Genomic DNA, 19,001 nt, shown 5'->3' with positions numbered 1-19,001 from the left:
AATAAAGTTAAAAAATAGATACCAAGGAAAACAGTACACAAGGTTAACATATACTCAATATTTAATACTGAAGATCTGACAGGACATTACACTGCAGACTGTCACTAGCACAGAGCCACAATATTCCAGACTCCGGGTGTCAGAATCAACCCTTCCAAGAAGCTGACATCTCATCTATGTGGTGCTGGACCCACTCCAGATACTGACTAACCTTGGTGTAGACTCCAAACTTCTCCTTTCTCCCACAGCCTTCACCCCAGCTCACCAGTCCTACCAAAAACCAAGTATCTTTATATTTAGTGATCATGGGGCCCCCACTGTCCCCACTGCAGGAATCCTTTTTGTCCCCTAAGCTGCCGGCACACAGCATGTTGTCAGAGATGGCAAATCTCATTGCCTGGGCGCACTCGTTGCGGGGCACCATGGGGATTTCAATGTAACTGAGGAAAGTGGAGTAATTGTTGTTCGCGTCACTTGTGCTGCCCCAGCCAGTTACCACCATCTGCCTCCCGCTCCTCGTCAGCTCCTGCTCTGCCAGGTCACGGGTGGGAAGACAGATCGGGAGCACGTATTTGTTATACATCACAGGCTCAGTCAGGTGCAGCATGGCTATGTCGTTATCCGAAGTCTCTTTGGTGTAATTTTCGTGAGTCACGTATTTATCAACCCAAATGGTTTGCTCTTCTGCCTCAGTACGGATACGGTGGAATTTACCTGGAAGAGCAAACAAGAAGGTGACAGGCGCTACGGAACCTTCCTTTGCCTTGACCTCCAAAGCATCTGGATTGCTCTGGGCTTTCAGACTGTACTTCACATTTTTACTTCCCTTGTAATATAGACATGTGTCCTTTCTAGGCGGACCAATCTGCAAACTTTCCATATTTACCTACATTGTGGGTACATATGGTACTAAATGAATTGGTACCCCGGAGCTAGTCATCAGTTGAGAAACTGCAACGCCTGTGCATTGCTCCGTGGTGCTGATATTACACTACGCTTGTGCAACTGGAGAGATCTTCTTCAGGAGGAAAACAATCTTGTTGGAGTCAGCATTAAGAGCTGGAGAGCAAGCATACAGTTAAGCAAGATGTTTACAACAGTACGTGAGCTTTCTGCTGTATAACCAGTGCCTGAAGGACTGAACTTCAGGATTTGTAAGATAAAGATGACTGACTGGTAAGGCTGTTCCTATCTGAAATCTTGCAATTGTATTTTAAGGATTTTTAGATCACTTCTCAGTTGTTATTTGTGTTACATGATTATAGCCACTTTGTGGGCCAAGCAGTTACAGAAAAGTAAGCAGGAAACTAAATTTAAAAGGGCCAGAAAGGCAAGAACAAGCCATTTGTGACACAGTGGAAAAGGAAAGACAGAGACAAATCTCTCTGACAGGCTGTGAAGAGAGAGCCCCAAGAATAATTATCAGTGGCTGTCACATTTCTGAACTGTACTGTCAGTTAATTTAAGCTTCATCTCAAGGTCTACTGCAGTGTGGACTTGATAAAGATGCTTTTTTGGAGAACTGTCCATGATGCACCGTGGAGCTGCAGACAGGCACAGCCAGGCTGCCACCTCACCTCTGCCCACGTGTGTAACAGAAGTGTCCTTTCCTCCTCTGTCTCTCTATAGGTGAGTTGGAAGTTGCTCTTTATCATCACCTTTTCAAATGTGTGCTTCACAGTATTATCCTTCAAATCACTTCCCCCACCCTTCTGTTAACTTTTGCCTTCTTTCACTCTTACTTGAATCCCTCCAGATACAAACTCTAAAGCCAAGTTGCTCTGACCTTGCATGCCCAAGCTCATGTGAAGTCACTTGCTCCAGTGTAATTTCCCCTGTCCTTGAGCCTGTCAACAAGGTATTGCAGCTGTTCTGCCTTTTTTTTGTGTCAGAGTCAGTGTTTCCAAGCATAAGGACTTCATGATCCATGGTAGTTCCAAAGATAGATTCTCAAGAGCTAACACTCACTAATCTGTTTGGTTTTTGGTTTTTGTTTTTTTTTCTATTATCATGACCTCTCTTCTTGTGGCGACAGCATCCACAGCACCTTGGAGCCCATTTCCTTGCTGCCCATTCTGCAGCTGCCGTGGCTGGGGGCTGACTGGCAGATTTCCAGTGGGAAGGGGCAGTGGCTTATTCTTATCTTCACAGACAAAAAAACCTCTTTTAGGCCTCAGAAATAACTCTGGTCTTAAACACAGTTAGATCATCTCCTCTGAGGCTGTTCCAGCCCAGAAGACCATTTTGACTTCTGGTCATGTAAACTTCCATTCTCAGTTGAGTTATCCAACCCAGGAGTTTCAAGGTCCTGAAGTCCTGTCCACAACTGGATGTCCTGAACCTAGAGGCTGTGTGAAATATATCCGGTTCCTTCTACACAACAAGGAGCATCATAATCTTGTTGCTGGCAGAAAAATACAAACTATGAAGTTCTACATAAACAAGGAAGTGTAAGACCTCCTCTCTGAATTGAATCATTACATTCACTTATCTGCTTTATTTTCTTGGAACTCAAAACACACTTCTGGATACTCTTCAGCTGGAAATGCAGGAACAAGAGCCAGAAACAGGAAAACCGGGCTGTTCTCAAATCCGTCTTCCAAAATTTCAGCTACTCTGAGATGTAACTTTTCCCTTCAGAGACTAAAAAGCCACGTGAGTCCTGCCACAAGACTGCTCCCCAAGCTCATGAGTGCAAACCCCGATGAGAGCTTCCCCTCCAGTTTTGCTCTCATGGATGGCAAGCAGAGAGCTGCAGCAGGACAAGTCCAGAACAGCGTTGGGTACCCAGCCTGAGGCAGGTCAGGTGTCACCTCTGCAGTCTCAGTGCCAACATCTTCATCACTGTCACAGAGCTCACACCTGCCCCGCAGACACGGCAATGTCTCCATTCAAAACTCTTGTTCTATGCACCTCACATCTTAATGACAGATGTGTCTAGGGTTTAGAGCATGCGTTCTTCCAATGAGAACTGCTCTTCTGGTGACAGTAAAATGCCCAAAAGACACCTGTAAAAGGACAACCACGTGATGTTAGGCTGGGTCTTAAAAAGGCTCCCTTTTGCTTGACCTGGAGTATCCTTTGGAGAAGCAGCTCTTCTCCCTTTGTGAAGTCTCAAGCTGTGGTCACTTCATCCTTACACTATAAATTACTCTCTATACTCACTCCAAATTTATGTGTGAGATGCCTCTTGAGTTTCACTTAAGCCAAAAAAAAAAAAAAACAACCTTCACAAATCAGGGCTCTCAAGTGCTATCAATTTTCTTCACCCACTGAAAATCACTTTATTTGGACAGCAGAGGACTCTCTTGAAAGATCCCACCCCTTCTTTCTTTGCTGAAGAGAGATCTCTGGGCATGGTTATCTGCCCTGAAAGCTTGCCAGACTGCACAGACCTCTACAAAGACCTGTACTTTGAGGCCAGGGTGGAGTAATTTACATGCAGCCTCAATACTTCCCCTAGTTACCATCTTCCCGCAAACCTATCCCCTTCAAGTTACACTCAAAGCTACGTCTAGCACTGCAGAGCATTCAAACACCGTATCTGACAGTTGCTTCTCTCCAAAAAGATTCCAAGATCCTTTACCAAGCAAACCACACAGGCTTCTTCTACTTAGACCTCACTAAAACTAAATGTACTGAATTACTTTCTAGTCACTGGAAGTGCTTGGAGATGTGTAGTCTGTTCGCATATTTTCAAACTACCACACACACTTCTCCTTTCATGTCCCTCTGTGGTGGATATTCTGGCACTAAGAGGACCCAAGGCTACCTCACATGCTTCTCCATTCATCTTTTATGTTGAACAAGGGAGGATGTACATAAACACATGCATCTATACATGCCTTATTGCCTCTGTTCTCAAATATCTGCACATCCACAGTGTATATGGAACATACATACAGACAGTATGTTTCCAAGGTTATGTATACAGACAATATATTTGCAAGCCTTTCCACAATTACTGGGAACAACCTACCTTTTCACTAAGAGAGAAAGCAAGCAGTTGAGCTGTTATGCCTCTGTCACCAGTGGCAGGTAGAAAACACTAATCCAAAAAGAACTTCTACTTACGTGTGAACAGGATACTAATTATTTTTGTCTGTTAATTCAGGAGCAGTACCGTACTTGACATAGGTTTTCTCATGCTTAAGTGCAGCAGTGCCAGTAAAGGCAGCGCTGTCATTCTATAGCACCTCTCCTCCTTCTGTACTGACACTCTCTTAAGTAATGGTGTTCCAGTGTACAAGAAGGCAGGAAGAGGCACTGCGACATTCTCCTCCTGGGATCAAGACTTTTCTTTTGAGTATTAGGATGACCTTGAATACTTTTATCACCAGAAAAATACACGCAGAAGAGACCAAGTGTCCTTCTACTTTACAGACAAGCAGCAGTGCTCTCAAAGACATCAGCTCACCTCCATACTAAGGCTTATAGTGTCTCAAATGAAATGAGATTTTTACTAAACTTTGTTGTTTTGTGCTAAGGTGCACATTAAATACTTCATAGACAACCTACTCCTACAACCAAAAGGGTTTTTGCCTTCATGCCTGCTAGTCTCTCTCATGAGATGATAAACCTTGAGAATGAAACAATTACGTTTAAAGAAAATATGGACAGACTTCTTTTCCATACCAGCTCTTACTTTGAGCCCCTCTTCTGCCTCAGTGCAGTGTGCTGCTGTTAGGACCCAAGATGGATGGATGAGAACACCTCCACACAGAAATTTCCCTTTGCTATTTTGCAGCATTATCTGAAAGAAAAAAAAAAAGAGAGAGGTCTGACACTGTACGGAGCACAGCTCACAAAATATTGTATACACCCTTCCTTGTGGCTGCAAAATGCCCAGACGCATCATGCACCAAAGCATGTCATATTCACTGAAGCCAAAGCTCCACAGTGGGACAAAAGCATAACGAATCAGGTCTCTGTGGAACATCTACAAACAAGCTCTGAATATTCTTCCTGAGTGAGGGCTGGCTTAGTCCGATCAGCACAGGCTGATGCTGGTCACTGCAAAGAAGCACTTGGGCACTTGAAAGCTCTGAAACACAGAACTCAAATGAAGAGATCATTCTTTTGTCCACTGCACACCAGAGACAGAGAATCATCCCAGGCTGCAAGTCTCATGCTACGGTGTAAAAGGATCTTTAATGTCAAAGAGAGTCAGGCCCTGATCAGATGCATCCACTAGTTCCACAATAAGCTCTGTGAAGCCTCCCCATTGTCTGTGATGTCACAATCTGCTCTGCAAAGCTATGGCAGATTTTGTGCATTAAATCTGCTAACTTGAATTTATGACAGATGGCACTTAAAAGAACAGATTCATACAGAAAGGGGGAGAAGATGACCTCACGCTTCCACCATGAGGCTGGAGCATCCATCGCCGCAACACGAGCTGCAGCGATTCTGTGGCCTTCCCCAGGATGGAGCAACAGCATAAGTAAGTGTCACCACTAGCCTCTCTCTTGACATTGTTGGCCAGGTAAGGTAAAAAACTTGGCAACAGTCACAAGGTCAAGAGTCCTAACAGACTATAAACTACTTTTTTCCTGTTACAACAATTTTTGGGTTGCTTTTGAAAATGCTAAGTTGAAGGAACCTTAGCTTCGTGTGACACCACCACTATCAATGCAGTAGGAGCCTTTCAGCAGGCAGAGCTGTTTGGGCAGATCCTGAACTATTTGTGGTGAAACACTCTTTTCTCCTTACCTGCCAAGGGCTGTTTCCCCTTCTTCCTACTTTTCCCTCAATGAGCCGAATATTGAATTCTGCTTTGCCTTCAACATAATCCATTTTCACTCTTCCACAGGGGAACTCCACTACAGGAGATGCAGAGACATTGACTAGCAAAGATCGGATCACTCAATACAAAACTTCTTTCTAACACATTTCCCCCATCTCTCTAACCCAGAAAATACTATTCAGTGGTTTCATGGAAGTCCCTCAGTGCTTTGCAGAGGAGGCCGTTTGCCGATTCCCCTGTATGTCTCCATGAAGCAAACACAGGTTAAAGGCCATGAAGTGGGTATGGAGTTGGGAAATGCAAGCACAGAATTACTCTGCATGAAATGGATGTTTTGAAAACTAGTACAAAGTGCACTGAAGACAATTCTCCCACAAAACCAGCTTACTTCATGTTTGAATAATCTTCTGTCCAATGTGGACTACGAACATGCTCCTCTTACCTACAGGCTTGCACATGGTATGGTCATTCATCAGCTGATACCCGGAGGCACAGCTGCAATAGCGGCACTGCTTGGCAGGGTCATCCCTACAGAAATGTTCGCATCCTCCGTTATTGACAGAACAGTTGGTGTATTTGACCTCTGTAGGAAAAATGAACAGCAAGAGAGACATGAGAAGCTGCAAAGCCGAAGAGTCGCACTAAAGTGGCAAGATGTTGTGATTCAAGTGAGCAACAGCTGATGATGGATTTGAGATGACAGCTGTGGGCTCTAAAGACACTTGGGCCCCAAGAGAGCAAACTGGCCTCGGTCCAGAATAAGGTAGTGGGGAAACAGAGAAAAGAAATTCTGTCAGGGCAGGCAGACTGAAGAACAGAAAATTCACTACCACTGAGTGCAAGTCAGACAGTGCAAAGTGTTGATGATACATGTCATACACACTCATCCCTAAATATGCTATCCAACTTTTGTCAAAGAAGAAATTGTCACAGTAATGACAATCAAATATTTGCAGTGGATTGGTTTTTTTCCCCCTGTATTGTAAAAAACTCCACCATCATCCCTGTGTTGACAGTTCTAAAGTAACTGAAAACCCTTCTTTACAGAATTATTTCCAGTATTTTTGTAAAATTTAGATATCTCAGATCTTCAAACCTCTCCCATGGGAACATGAAGTTCATTTTGCTTTAGATAAGCACAGATAATCCTTTTACCACATTGTGAAGCAACAGAGAAATCACATTAGTAAAGACAGTGAGTATAGTACGCAATGACAAAAGTGCTGATCCCTATTACACAGAGATCCTCAGCACAAAGAATGTTATTTTATAGAGGACTGAAGGCAGCATTACCATAATTGCACAAAAGTCCCTCCCAGCCTTTGTTGCAAATGCAAGAAAATTTTCCAATATTGTCCTTGCAGATCCCATTGGAACAAGGCTGCGGTTCACACTGATCTCCATCTGAAAGAGAGGAGAGAAATTCAGTTCCTGCATCATACAGAGCTCACAGATCAAACATTAACAGGAACAGATCTTCCCCAGATTCCCAAGCATCACCCACAAAATTTCAGCCACCGAATGGTGATACCTCCATGGTGCCAGCAAAGGCACAAGGGCATTTTTGGGGTTCTGAATTACAGCTGCAGTGAGTGGAATGGGCAGAAGAGGAGGAAAGAGCAAAAGCTGAGGCAGGCAGGAACATGCAGGTTACTGCAGAACTGGTCTTTGGACCATGCCAGGCAGGGTCAGAGCATCAGAAAGAACTTAGCCTTAGCTCTGGGGAGATGACTGACGGTAGGCGCAAATGTACCTCAAGTTTTTTAGGAAGGCTGCTTCTTTGATAAGACAGAAAAACATTCTTTGCACGTACCATATCAGAGAGAATGAGAATTTGGATCGGTATGTGATACATGGCAGCAGGAAGGCCGAGTACTCGTTACTCTTGAGGAAACACAGAGAAGTGATTAGGAAAGTCTTTTACTTACCTACATACTTGCTCCAAAAATCTCGCTGTGGAGAAACAAAAGTTACATTAAGGCTAGGAGAATTTTTTTAACAAGTAAGGGATTTTAAGTGTATTGTGGGCTTGTCCATCAGAGCACACCACCCCAGGCACCAGCATCAGTCTCACTCTTCTTGGCATGGTAGTGACTGGCACTATACACCAACAGAACTGGCCGACTCAGACACTCCTGTATTGCCCATACCCAGCTCAGATCCTCCTGCCCTGTTCACACACCCATCAGCACCACAGCCCCTCAATATATTCACAGCTTCTCTGTTTTCTTGTCCCTCACTGCCAGGTAAGTCACCTGTGTTGTTGAGCGCACAATTCATTTGTGCCCAGTCAGACAAAATGTGGGCATTGTGAGGACTGACCCTGCTCCACGCGGAGGTCTGAGTGACACAAAGGACTGGTCCACCCTGTGTGGCGAGCCTACTCTGCTTAATGCAATAAGAAAAAGTCCAAGCCAGCACAACAATTGGGTTGGAAAGGGGCAGGAATCAGTGACAATAAAGGCAGTGTCCAATTGAAAAGATGAGTTTTGGAGAAGGAGAGAGGACCCAGTGATAAATGTTTGTCGGGCACAAATGGGAGACTGGGGAGATAGAAAAGCAGCCAGGGCTGGCGAATGGACAACAGAGGGCAAAGGACTGGAAGGACTGGGAAAAATGCAAAGAATAGCCAGTGGGGTCAAGGATTGGGACCTGGCTGAGACCTAAACTTGGCAGGAGCAGCCAAGTTTTGTGGCCTGTAGAGATGGTAACTTGACAATCACTGTAACACAGCTACATTCACAACCATGCCTACACGTTAGGAGTCAGGACTGATGCATGTTCAGTGCTGACAGCAAGAACTCCTATGCCCTGCATTGCAATACTTTAAGAAAACAAAAAATTGATTTCTTAAGTACCACATTCATCCTTAAAAAATAAAAACAAAAAAACCCAAACTTACTGTTGCTTCCCTGGTTTCAAATATCTCACTGGCCTCCTCAAAGTCACAGAGCTCTTCATTGCACTCGCGCTCCAAAGAACCCGGTTTGAGCTCCTCCAGAAAAGAGTTCGCCCGCTTCTGGATCTTTAGGACTTGGTTCGCATCTTTATTGGTGTAGAATACTGGAAACAAAAATGTGAAAGCACACACAGGGAAAAGAGCTGGCTGAGAGCTGGCAGTGGCCCTGCCCAAAGGACACCTGTCAGAGTAACAGCCCCTCTCTAGCACGGCACAGCTGCCCCAGCACCCACGGGCTGTCAGGCTGTGCTGCAGATGCCAGCTCCAGCCTCTGCTCGGGGACACTCGGATCGCAGGGCTCACGAGGGCTGTGACCAGACAACCCAGCGCTGTGTCTGTGAACCTCTGCTACAGGAATTCAAACCCCTCGAATGGGAACAATTCCAGCCACTCCCTGCCACTGACAAAGGAGGAAACGCACTTGTGGTGACTATAAGAGGGTGAAAGGGATCTCTCAAAAAAAAAAACTTACTTGAGGTACTACAGAGCCGTGACGAGCAGGCAGCCAACAGCACCCCAACGGTGACGAACTTCCACATACTGCAGCAGGATCACCTGAAGAGAAGGTAGGTGTGAAGGGGAGCACTGCTGAGCTCAGCGCGACTCCCGTCCTGTGGAGGGTTTGATTCAACAGCTCAGACGGATCCTTCGCTTGTTTTTCCCACAGCAGCTCTCTTGCTGAGCACTGTGTTCTGCCCTTTATCCCATTCCAGCTCCAAAGCAGCTGTTCGTTAGAGGCCTCTGGACTGGTTTGCTCATTCCCCTTAACCCCACAGCAGCTCCTCCAGAACTTGCCTGCCCCAGCATCCTCCCCTGCTCACCGGACATTTTTGACAAGTCTTATGTTTCATTAAAGCAAGCTGGACTTTGAAATCATGAAGGACATGATACTTTTGAAGCACTTACTGCTTTATTCAGTGTGAATCAGTGTGATCTATTCTTCCACCATGAGCTCTGCTGGAACTTAGTTAATCCATAACTTGACATATTTACTCTTTGGAGTGACATGAAGCGCTTTCTTTTTAGTCATTAAACAAACAGTGCTCAGGGGGAGCTAGACAATTTACTTGCACGCAGGAGAAAAGTGAAACAGCTGAGGCATTCACTCTGCCTTTTTCAACCTTGTTTTTGATCCTCTGGCAAGTAGAAATGGTTATATTCAATTTGTAAGCGTAACCACCCAGTGCCGAGGTCTCTTCAGAGATGCTACCACCTTCTCATAAGACGTAATCACCCAAAAGCGACACATGCTGCTATTTTTAAGAGTTCTCCCGCTTTACTTTCTCATCAAAGGTTCCACCACAAAACAGTCAAATAAACTAAAGCCCCGTGCAGGCAGGAGCAGGCAGTGACCCCCCACCAGCTGCCTGCTGTGAGCAGGCAGGGTGAGAAGCTTGTACCAGCACGCTGCACCTTCTGCTGTCCTGGATTAGTTCTCATCAGCGCAAAATCTTCTACTGCATTTTGAATATTAAACTTCTTAGAGAAAAATCATAATCCTTTTCCCAAGTTTTCAGGCATCAAAGATGGTTCAAACCAGCATGGTCCTGTTCTCTGAAGGCAGTTCCTGTAGTAGCACCTCTGAAAGCCGTCCAGCGTGTGACATTTTCATCCGAATCACCTGGGCAACCAGGTGTTCTTGGGGGTCCCGTGTCGGAAAATGTGCCACCAGGTGTCAAAGGTGGCTACCCCCCAGGATTGCAGCTCACATCCAGTGACACCATTTAGGAGAGCTCTGACTGCTTATAAAACGTCTTTTTCTCTTACAAACTTGGCCACAGACTTCCTTGAGAACAAGCTCTCTTTAAACACCAAAGGTTTATGTTTCAAAGTTCATCCATTTTGGACTTGTGCTAAAAAAAGAGATTGTGACATCCGAAATTGCAGCTGGGGAAAACGTGTGCACTCTGAAGCTCTGTTGATATATTCTTTATCCTCAATTCAGCCGTTCAACAGAAAAATTTCAACCAAGATTAACAACAATGCATTTTTGCTGAAAATAAAGTTTATGAAACAGACCTGAGACAGGAAACAACAACAAAAAAAAAGGAAATCTAAAAAGAAACAAGTGTAGTAACATATATTCAATGTATTATTTACATAATATTTGTGGCTGACCTGGCTATCTAGACATAGTGCTTTGCTATCACATGGGTTACATGCTTTTGAATACACTTTTGTTCCTAACACTCGGAATAGGTTGGAAATTCAGGACGTGTACATCAACTGACAACCTAAAACATATAAATCAACATGTCAGCCTCCTAAGCAATATTATTTTTTAAACCTGTACTGACAGTAAGAAATAATAAATTTAGGTTTTCATCAGCCCTTGTGTTTTGGAGGCTTTCTATTCCTGCTTTCCCATATCACTTGCTACCACCATGCAGAAATATGTAGTTTAAAAGCCAGCACTTGGGCTCTCAAGTAATCACAGGGCTCCTGGCACAGGGGACTCAAGAAAAGATGCTCCGGGTTACTTTGAGATCTGCCCTGTTTTGTATGCCGGGGAACCATTTCAACCTAAACAATTACAGTGCTGGGATTCCTACTTTCTAGTTCACCTTCATTAGAAGAATAGTAGTTTTTCTGAGGAAGGCAAAGGGGAAAAAACAGAGAATCTTCATGAGAGATTGACAAGACAGAGGACGCTCCATATCATTTTAATTAACACTGTGGAGAGTTCAGATTCACAGAGTGTTACCAGCAGGCACTAATAATCAAAGGAAATTGCCTCCCTGAAGTAAAAAAGTATCCTGGATCTTTCAGATTTCACAGCTTAAGGATATCCCTCCTTACAACCTGAAAGGCAAGAGCACACCAGACTGCAAACTTTGTTCTTCTTGGTTCCTCTGTGCATAAAAAAGCCAAAAGCTTTGGTTTTGCCTCCTCCACAGGAAAGCTTCTGGAAAAGTCTCAAATGTGTTCTCAGCCTTTAGTTTCTTAGCTAGGAGTGCTGAATCGTTCTTCTCAAATTTTTCCAAATTGAAATAGTAATTTAAAACGTAAATTTGCATACATTAAATAAACTGTAGAAATATGCAAATTTTGATAAAGGCAGGAACTGGGGTGACAAAGTTACAAGGCCTCAAAACCACAGTTCTTCAGTGATGGATCTTGTGTTGCATCCACCAGTTCTTCACCAGAACAGCTTTTGATTTGTAACAAATCCAAATCTGAATAATCCACTGAGCAACCCAGGCACTAAGCCTATATCCACACTGCACTAGGGCACTACCGAGGCCTCCCTCTCATCCTGGGTGCTGACTTCTTGCAAGACTTGTAGAAACATCATGTTCTGTCAGTCACCTCTCCAAATGAACCATCGGAAATAAGGCAGAAAGTTCCAAACAGGCATTAAGAGGGGAAAGAGCAGCTGATGCACACAGCACCAGACAAACCAGACCAGAAACCCAAGCTGAAATATTCATCTCTTGGGATTGCTCTTCTAAAATAAAAGCTCCTCAGGGGCCAAAGGTTTGCACAGCTCACACACCAGCACAGGAACACGCTGCCAGGAACAGAGAAACACCTCTCTGTGCAGAGCCTGAGATTAGCGATAACAATTTTTGCTGAAAATAGTTTAAGAATCTTTATTTTCATAGGCAGAGCAGGTTGCTGGAAGCGCTGCTATGAATCCACTTTCCAGCTGGGAGCATGAGCAGCAGCACAGTCCACCAGCCAACGTGCCAACCCCTTCCCACTCCCAAGGAAGAGCCACAGGCCACAACTGACTTGTATTGTACCCTGAGGTCAACAGCTGTGTCTTCTAGGTCATACGCAAATTCCCCCACTTGTTCCTTTCTTGTGAAGACATGAAGACTTAACTACCTTCAAGGTCATTTGGTGAGCCAGCAAAATGTCAGAACTCTGAAGAGGGAAGTTGCTAGAGAACCACGATGTATCTTGGAGCTGTTATTAACATTCAGTATCACACTCCATGGTCTCAGAACCTCCACATTCTGCCCACGTGAGAATTAAACATCTCAAGCTTCCCAAGGTCCAAAGCTGGTGGGTGCACAGCTATTCATCCCAACCAGGAATTTACCTCATGATTCTGAAGCTGCTTTACAGGTGAGGAATGACAGGGCTTCTCCTAAACCTGTTCACTTCCAGTGCTGCCCATTCAGCAGGAGCAGATTTCCTCGACTCTCCTGAGACTCTACACTGTATTAAAGAAAAAAAAAAAAAACCACCCTAAAAAATCCAACCAAATACCATATAGGACAAGGGGAACAGTAGCCGATTAAATTTTTAGAACCCCCTCATTGGTACTTCAGGATCTTCACAGCAGACCTCTCTCCAAATCCACTCTGCCCTCTGAAGATCCATCAGATAATTATCACCCCCAGGGGACAGCAGCCCTGAGCAGGTCTGATATCCCTGTAGTGACACACTGAGTGCGAGAAAGAGCGTCTTGCTACTGGTTTCTGCCACATAAATAAAGACCAAAACTAATTACCTGCATCAGAGGAGTAAGCATATCTTCTGTCTCTCTGTTGCTGCTTCCTTTGCATGTTTTCTGTAATGTAGCTTACTGCAGAGCCTGACACTCTGGTCCAGTGCATGTGGGAACAAAGGCAATAATTTTTGTTTCCTACTTATTAGTAGGACGAGGTAACTAACATTTTAACCATCAGTTTTACCATTTTCATCTTGCGACAGTATAAAACATTACTATGGTTTCTTACGTTCCCATCAAACTACTCCCTCCATACAAAGTAATTCCTTAACTATCAAGAACAAAGGTCTTTTTCACATAAAAAATATTCACTACCATTATAAGTTACTATCCATTTACTTTACACCAGTACTATGGAACTCTACAACCATCCTCTTGGTTTAAACTAACCTGCTGAAAGTTTGTTAGCATCTTAGAAACACATCAACCTGTACAGATGGAAGAAAAAGCTCATCACAATCTGATCCACGAACTGCTCACCCAAACATCTCCAAACCTTTGAGTTTCAAGTTTACAGGCATCCTTTTTTGGCAGCCAACTTCTAATTTTCATGAGAAAATTAATTTGTCCCACATTTTTGTAAATGTAAATTCACTTATTCCAGTTACCGTATATATTGCCTGCAATAACATGAAAGCAGAGGCACATGCAGAAGAGAGGAACAACTGTTCCCCTCTCACCATGGCACCGCACCATTGTGACCAGTAAGACGTGTTTAAAACATCTGCTGTTCACTGCAGAGACAGCTCTGGCTAACTAAAATTAACTACATGATGCCTCCTACTCCATACCAATTAAACCAAAGCAAAGAAATGCTACCAAACCAATCTACAACAATCACATTTACCATTTCACTCCTCTCTAAGAAGAACTCTGAAGTTCTGATGCGACTCAGGATAAAGCCATTTTATCACAGCACAGATTTTTATTAGCTAGTTCCCACCAGACGGGCACCACAGCCCTCTCACATGACAAAATCAGTAAGAGAGAATCTTTACTGGAAGCTCAGAAACATGTTTACTTTATATACAAGAAAAACTTATTTACAACAACCAACAGTAAACTATGTACAAAAAAAAATTACAAGAGACGTTTCCATGGTAATCACTGTATAAATTAACACAATAAATAGGAGGGAAGCAGGTCCCATTCTTAAGGCACAAAACCTTCTTCCCAAGACTGTACAGGGATTCACTTGCTTCCCTATGCTTTCGACAGGATCACAGGAATGGCGGGGAGACCCCTGAGGAACAACGGTCGGTGGATGATGATACAGACATGCAGTCACTGCTGACGGTTGTAGAAAAACATCATTTTTCATCCTTTCCTTTTTTTTTTTTTACAGTACACACATCTGAAGATACAAAATATTTCTTGTAAACAGTCTTTTTTTTTTTTAAAATCACATAGATAGTATGCACATTTTAAAATAATACTAAAGCGATGAACAAAGCTTTCCATACCATTTGGGTGCAGAAACGTCCCCGGGATCAGCGCTGAGGCCTCCGCAGAGCTGGGTGCTCCCGGGTGGCCGGCACGTCCGAGCGGCACAGCTCCAGCCGCAGCGCGGAGCCGGCTCCTGCCGCTGCGGGAACTTGTGCGCTCAGTGCTGGGATCCCACAAACCCAACCGGAAAGGCTGCAGTGGCACTATCAGCCCTCCCCAGGGCAGGACCCGCCGACAACCAGACCCCCCTCAAGTCTCCACTGCATGCACTCCCACTGAACCCAGACATTGCAACACGGGGGATCTTATTCCCCAGAATTTGCCAATGAACACCAAGGGCAGTGCTGGAACGTGGAGATAACGCACTGCAACCTCTTCCTAGCAGAAGAAACCACACACTCATTGCACTGAGGACACTGCCAAGGGTGAGTGATGATGAACAGAAGGTGCACGGCTTTCACATGAGTAGCATCTTTTAAGAGACTAAACATATGCCCAATACACGCAGTTCTAGCTTCTCTCGAGCTGGTATTTTACCTGAGACTGCAGGAGAGTCTCTTTTTTTGGCAAAGCAGCAGGTTGGTTGTTTTTTTAGTATTTGTCTTTCCTGAGTTTCTCTCCCACAAAAAATGATCTAATGCCAAAGGAGGAACTCAGAATAATGTAGCCAGGAGTTCAGCCTGGCTCCCTACTTTGCAGATAGCTCTCACTGACATTTGACACAAATTGTCATAATCTATTCATAAAATCACTGTAACAGAAATCTGCATTATTCCCAGTGAGACACAGAGAGCTACAACCCTTCTGTTAGATAGAAACCTTAATACATATTCAAAGGCACTCAGGTTAAATGTGGATCCCATTTTCTAGCTCTTAAAAGAAGGCAGAACTTCCTCTCCGCCTCCAGTAAGCGACAGACAGGAATATACTGGCTATGAACCTTTTGATAAAACATGCACGTACACAAAAAGGATCTGAACCCTTCGACATGACAGACCATGAAAATAAAAGAAATGAAGACTGGTCTGTGCAGGCATCATCACTCACAGCAGATGGCTACAGATATGGCACGAATTAAGGAACATGCCTGAATGTCGAAACCCTTTGGATTCCCCTGTTATTCTGAGCAGGAAGAGTAGAGAGGAGCTGTTCCTACTGAGGCAAGAATTTAATATCGCAGGAATTATGCAAGCAAGGCAAGTGCTATTATTTACACACCTTTCACCATGAGGTTGCCTGGAGAAACTTCACAGCAAGACCAGCTCCTTCAGCAGGTACAGGAACACACACAGATCTCACCTCCTCTCCAGCTATCCCCTGTCTGCTGCTCCCTGTGCTCTCCTGGGCAGACACACCAGTGTCCCAGCCACACACAGCCCTGGGGACAGGTTCACCTCACTGTCACCAGTGAGGATGCCTGCATCCTGAAACTCTCCTTACTGGAGGTTTCTCCTCATTCTCATGCAGACACTGCTCTGTGCCTCAACAAGCAAGTGGCAAAATACAGTATGTCTACAATTCTTATTGATCTGATACCCCAGGAATTCAATACAGTGGCAGGGGGGGCTGTACTGATAAAGAAAAAATATGGCTACGGAAACAATTGGCAATTTATAGATAGGAGAAAAAAATTCAGGGCAAAGTTGAACATACTTCTTGCTCAGTCCCCACCGAATTTGTACCTGAAACTTTGCTAGCTGTTTCAAGCACATCTAGTCTTCTGTTGATTTCTCAAGAACAAACCCTGTCACTTGCTAGACTGAGAGGAGAGGTGGGTGAATGATTAGTTAAAAACAGGGAGAGTCTGAATAATCCTTGGTGAAATCTTAAAGAATACAACTGAGTTTGCCCACAACCTTTTAAAGCTGTCACGCTTTCACATAAAATAATTTGCCTGACTGTTGTTAGACTAGAGAGCTGATGTCAATTTGATAAAATCCTTACAAGTAACAAAGAAGAATGATGTCCTCAGGAAACTATCTTCTATGCCACTGTGTATATGGCCATTTTTTTGTCTGCAGCCATAGCCAGACAGGTGCCATTCTGCAATAATAAAAAAATAAATACATACAAAATTACAAAGTAATTAAAAATTCCTGCTGTCTCTCCAGCTTTGCAGCACTGAATGTTCCCAAATTCCCTTTGCAGTGATAAACATGGCAATGTAACTATGCATGCTGGTCTTCAGGCTTTAACAGTCACCTGACTGGGGTCAGGCAATACAGTGGAAATTTGAAGGCCATCTAGGAACTCTGATTCAGAGGCACTAATTTTTCCATGCTCCACTGCTGGTGGTACCAAAGGCAATTTACCAACATAGTCTGGTTTTCCTTACAATGCTCGTACACTCAGTAACAATCTCCCTTCTCTCAGTGCTCGTACAGGAGCCCTGATGTTTGACAGCATACGATATCTCTCTATGGGGTACAACCACCTTAATCTTTTGGTATCCACCTTAAAGTGAAGCAGCAAGGCAGCAAGAGAGAGAAGCAAGGTGGAAAAGCCACTAGAACCAAGCCAGATGAAAAGATGCAGGTACTACAGATAAATTGGATCTTTTGTGACAGATACAGCTTTCTGCACTGCAAGTGGAAGTAAAGAAACAGCTCCATTGTCTGAGGCCAGGAAGGTGGCACTGAACAGGCAGGAAGCAGCTCCTGACCATTGCCAGTCATGCTGCTCCCTCCACCAAGACAGAACAAATTGTTCCATATCTCAACCCACTACGTGACATTTCTCGCACAGCCCTAACAGCTAGTTAGCGTTCCTCGCCCTTCCATTTGGTCTCCTGAAGATGAAGTTCAGAAGGGGAAATGTCAGAGCTGATCTCCTGTCATCTTTTGGCTCCTGGCTCTTACTGCCAGGAATTTCTGAACATTTGTTTGTGATGCCTGAAAACCTAAAGGTTGTACCATCACCACTAGCTGGAAGAGGAGAGCCAGACCCTGCGGAAGACCCCACACGCTGGTGCAAACTGCTGTTTGAACCACATGCATTGTTTGTTGCAAGGCATAAGTGAGTGAAAATCAGTGGGTATTCATCAGCAAGAGGTCTGGACTGGCTTTGAATTTCTGATGCAAACCGCATGCACCTACAGGTGAATTAAAAACAGATTAGTAAGACACAAGGATAAGCTTTGTCCCACTTAAATGCTCTAAGATACAGGTGTGACAGATGAGCAGGAAAGTTTTGGGTCTGAAAAGACTGTCAGATGCTCCTGAACTAAGACTGGCCAATAAATCTTTTGCCCTGAATAATTCTACTATGATGAAGTTATCCAGTAAAGGTAGCTGTGTTGCAATTCTCAGGAGTCCTGCACTGTCACTGGAACCAGAACTTCCCACGTCGGAGGACATGGTTCTTCAAACAGCAAGCGAGTTTTCTTCCAGGAGGCTCTGCCTGACCACAGACAGGGTGCCTCTTGATTGGATGCAGCCGTACCCCACAGGAAAAAAGGTAGCACCATGCTTGGTTGATAGGAGCTCTGAACAGCTACAGTTTGGCTGTTCAGCAGCGACAGTCGTGAGCACATCTGCTCTGCGAGGTGACTGCTGTGCAGTTAGGGGGAATGGTAGATACAGGCTGTGAAAACAGAGGCTAAGCCTCGCTGGCAGGAGTACTCCGGCTCAGCTCCTTGATCCCGTGCAGTATTCTCTTCATGTGACCCACTTTGGTCACACCCAGGTCCTGGAAGAAAAGAGAAAACCTTTCCTTAGGAGAAAGGCTGTGGGGGGGAAATTCCAGGTGGCCAAGCAAGGGTTAGAAACTAGTCAGCCAGTTACAAAGAGAGAAGGAAACCAACCAGACAGATTACAAACTGAACGTCATACATGCAACCTCAAAGCCTGCGGCGAAAAGCTATCAGAGCATCACAGGGTAACAAACACAGAGCAGGTGCAGAGCAATTGACAGAATAAACTGCGGACCACTAGCCAGAAATGCAAATTGCTTTGACTGTCAAAGGCCACAGCAAGAGAACAGACAGAGCATACAGAACTCGAGGACCTAAGCTAATAGCCAAACCATGCAGGAAGAACCAATTTGTCAGTGGTCACATCAAATAAATGTGTGAACACTTCGGTACCATGTGACAAAGCACAGGCTGCACCTAGGTGGCATGCAAAGGAATCGGTTACACAGATCACAGCAAAACTCAAAACAGGAAGATGGTGGAAATCACAAAGGAAGATCCAAGGGGCATTCAGCAAATGCCATGCACTACTTTACCACAAAGTATTTTTCTGCCATGTGCAAGTCACTAGAAAGATGACGCGAACCTCCTGCACATGCAAAGAACCATCACTTTCAATTCTTCTCTGCAGAGAAAGCATCTCTTAGTGAGGAGATGCGAAGTTCTCCCGTGTGGTTACTAAGCACTATTTTAAAAT

The 19,001-nt window shown here is 44.4% G+C and overlaps 2 protein-coding genes across 7 annotated transcripts in view; both read right to left on the bottom strand.

Moving 5' to 3' along the window:
- Nucleotides 1-43: 43 nt before the first annotated feature.
- On the bottom strand, nt 44-9,859 carry PROC (protein C, inactivator of coagulation factors Va and VIIIa). The gene is made up of 9 exons (XM_065844383.2): nt 9,612-9,859; nt 9,178-9,260; nt 8,649-8,809; nt 7,675-7,699; nt 7,040-7,150; nt 6,189-6,329; nt 5,713-5,822; nt 4,636-4,753; nt 44-714 (listed from the first exon to the last, which is right to left on the bottom strand). Exons 2-9 carry the CDS (start codon nt 9,242-9,244, stop codon nt 146-148), a joined length of 1,302 nt encoding a protein of 433 aa, XP_065700455.1. The 5' UTR covers nt 9,245-9,260; nt 9,612-9,859; the 3' UTR covers nt 44-145.
- Nucleotides 9,860-14,072: 4,213 nt separating this feature from the next.
- DGKD (diacylglycerol kinase delta) overlaps nt 14,073-19,001 on the bottom strand; it is a 60,047-nt gene continuing 55,118 nt past the window's right edge. For all 6 annotated transcript variants that reach the window (XM_065844371.2, XM_071812407.1, XM_065844370.2 and 3 more), the window contains one exon: nt 14,073-18,300. In XM_065844371.2, the coding sequence (XP_065700443.2) occupies nt 18,173-18,300 (128 nt within the window). In that variant the 3' untranslated portion in view covers nt 14,073-18,172. The remainder of the gene's footprint in view (nt 18,301-19,001) is intronic.

Source organism: Patagioenas fasciata, chromosome 9 (genome assembly GCF_037038585.1).
Source record: "Patagioenas fasciata isolate bPatFas1 chromosome 9, bPatFas1.hap1, whole genome shotgun sequence".
Taxonomy (NCBI): domain Eukaryota; kingdom Metazoa; phylum Chordata; class Aves; order Columbiformes; family Columbidae; genus Patagioenas; species Patagioenas fasciata.
Note: the sequence above shows the minus strand (reverse complement) of the source record. Positions and strands in the feature narration are given on the sequence as shown.

Excerpts from the sequence above, each read along its gene's own strand:
- PROC (XM_065844383.2), bottom strand. The coding sequence starts at position 9,244 with ATGTGGAAGTTCGTCACCGTTGGGGTGCTGTTGGCTGCCTGCTCGTCA. Across the intron at positions 7,151-7,674 it reads TTTTTGGAGCAAGTATGTAG|ATGGAGATCAGTGTGAACCG; the intron begins GTAAGTAAAAGA and ends CCTCTCTTTCAG. Across the intron at positions 6,330-7,039 it reads GGGACTTTTGTGCAATTATG|AGGTCAAATACACCAACTGT; the intron begins GTAATGCTGCCT and ends TTTTTCCTACAG.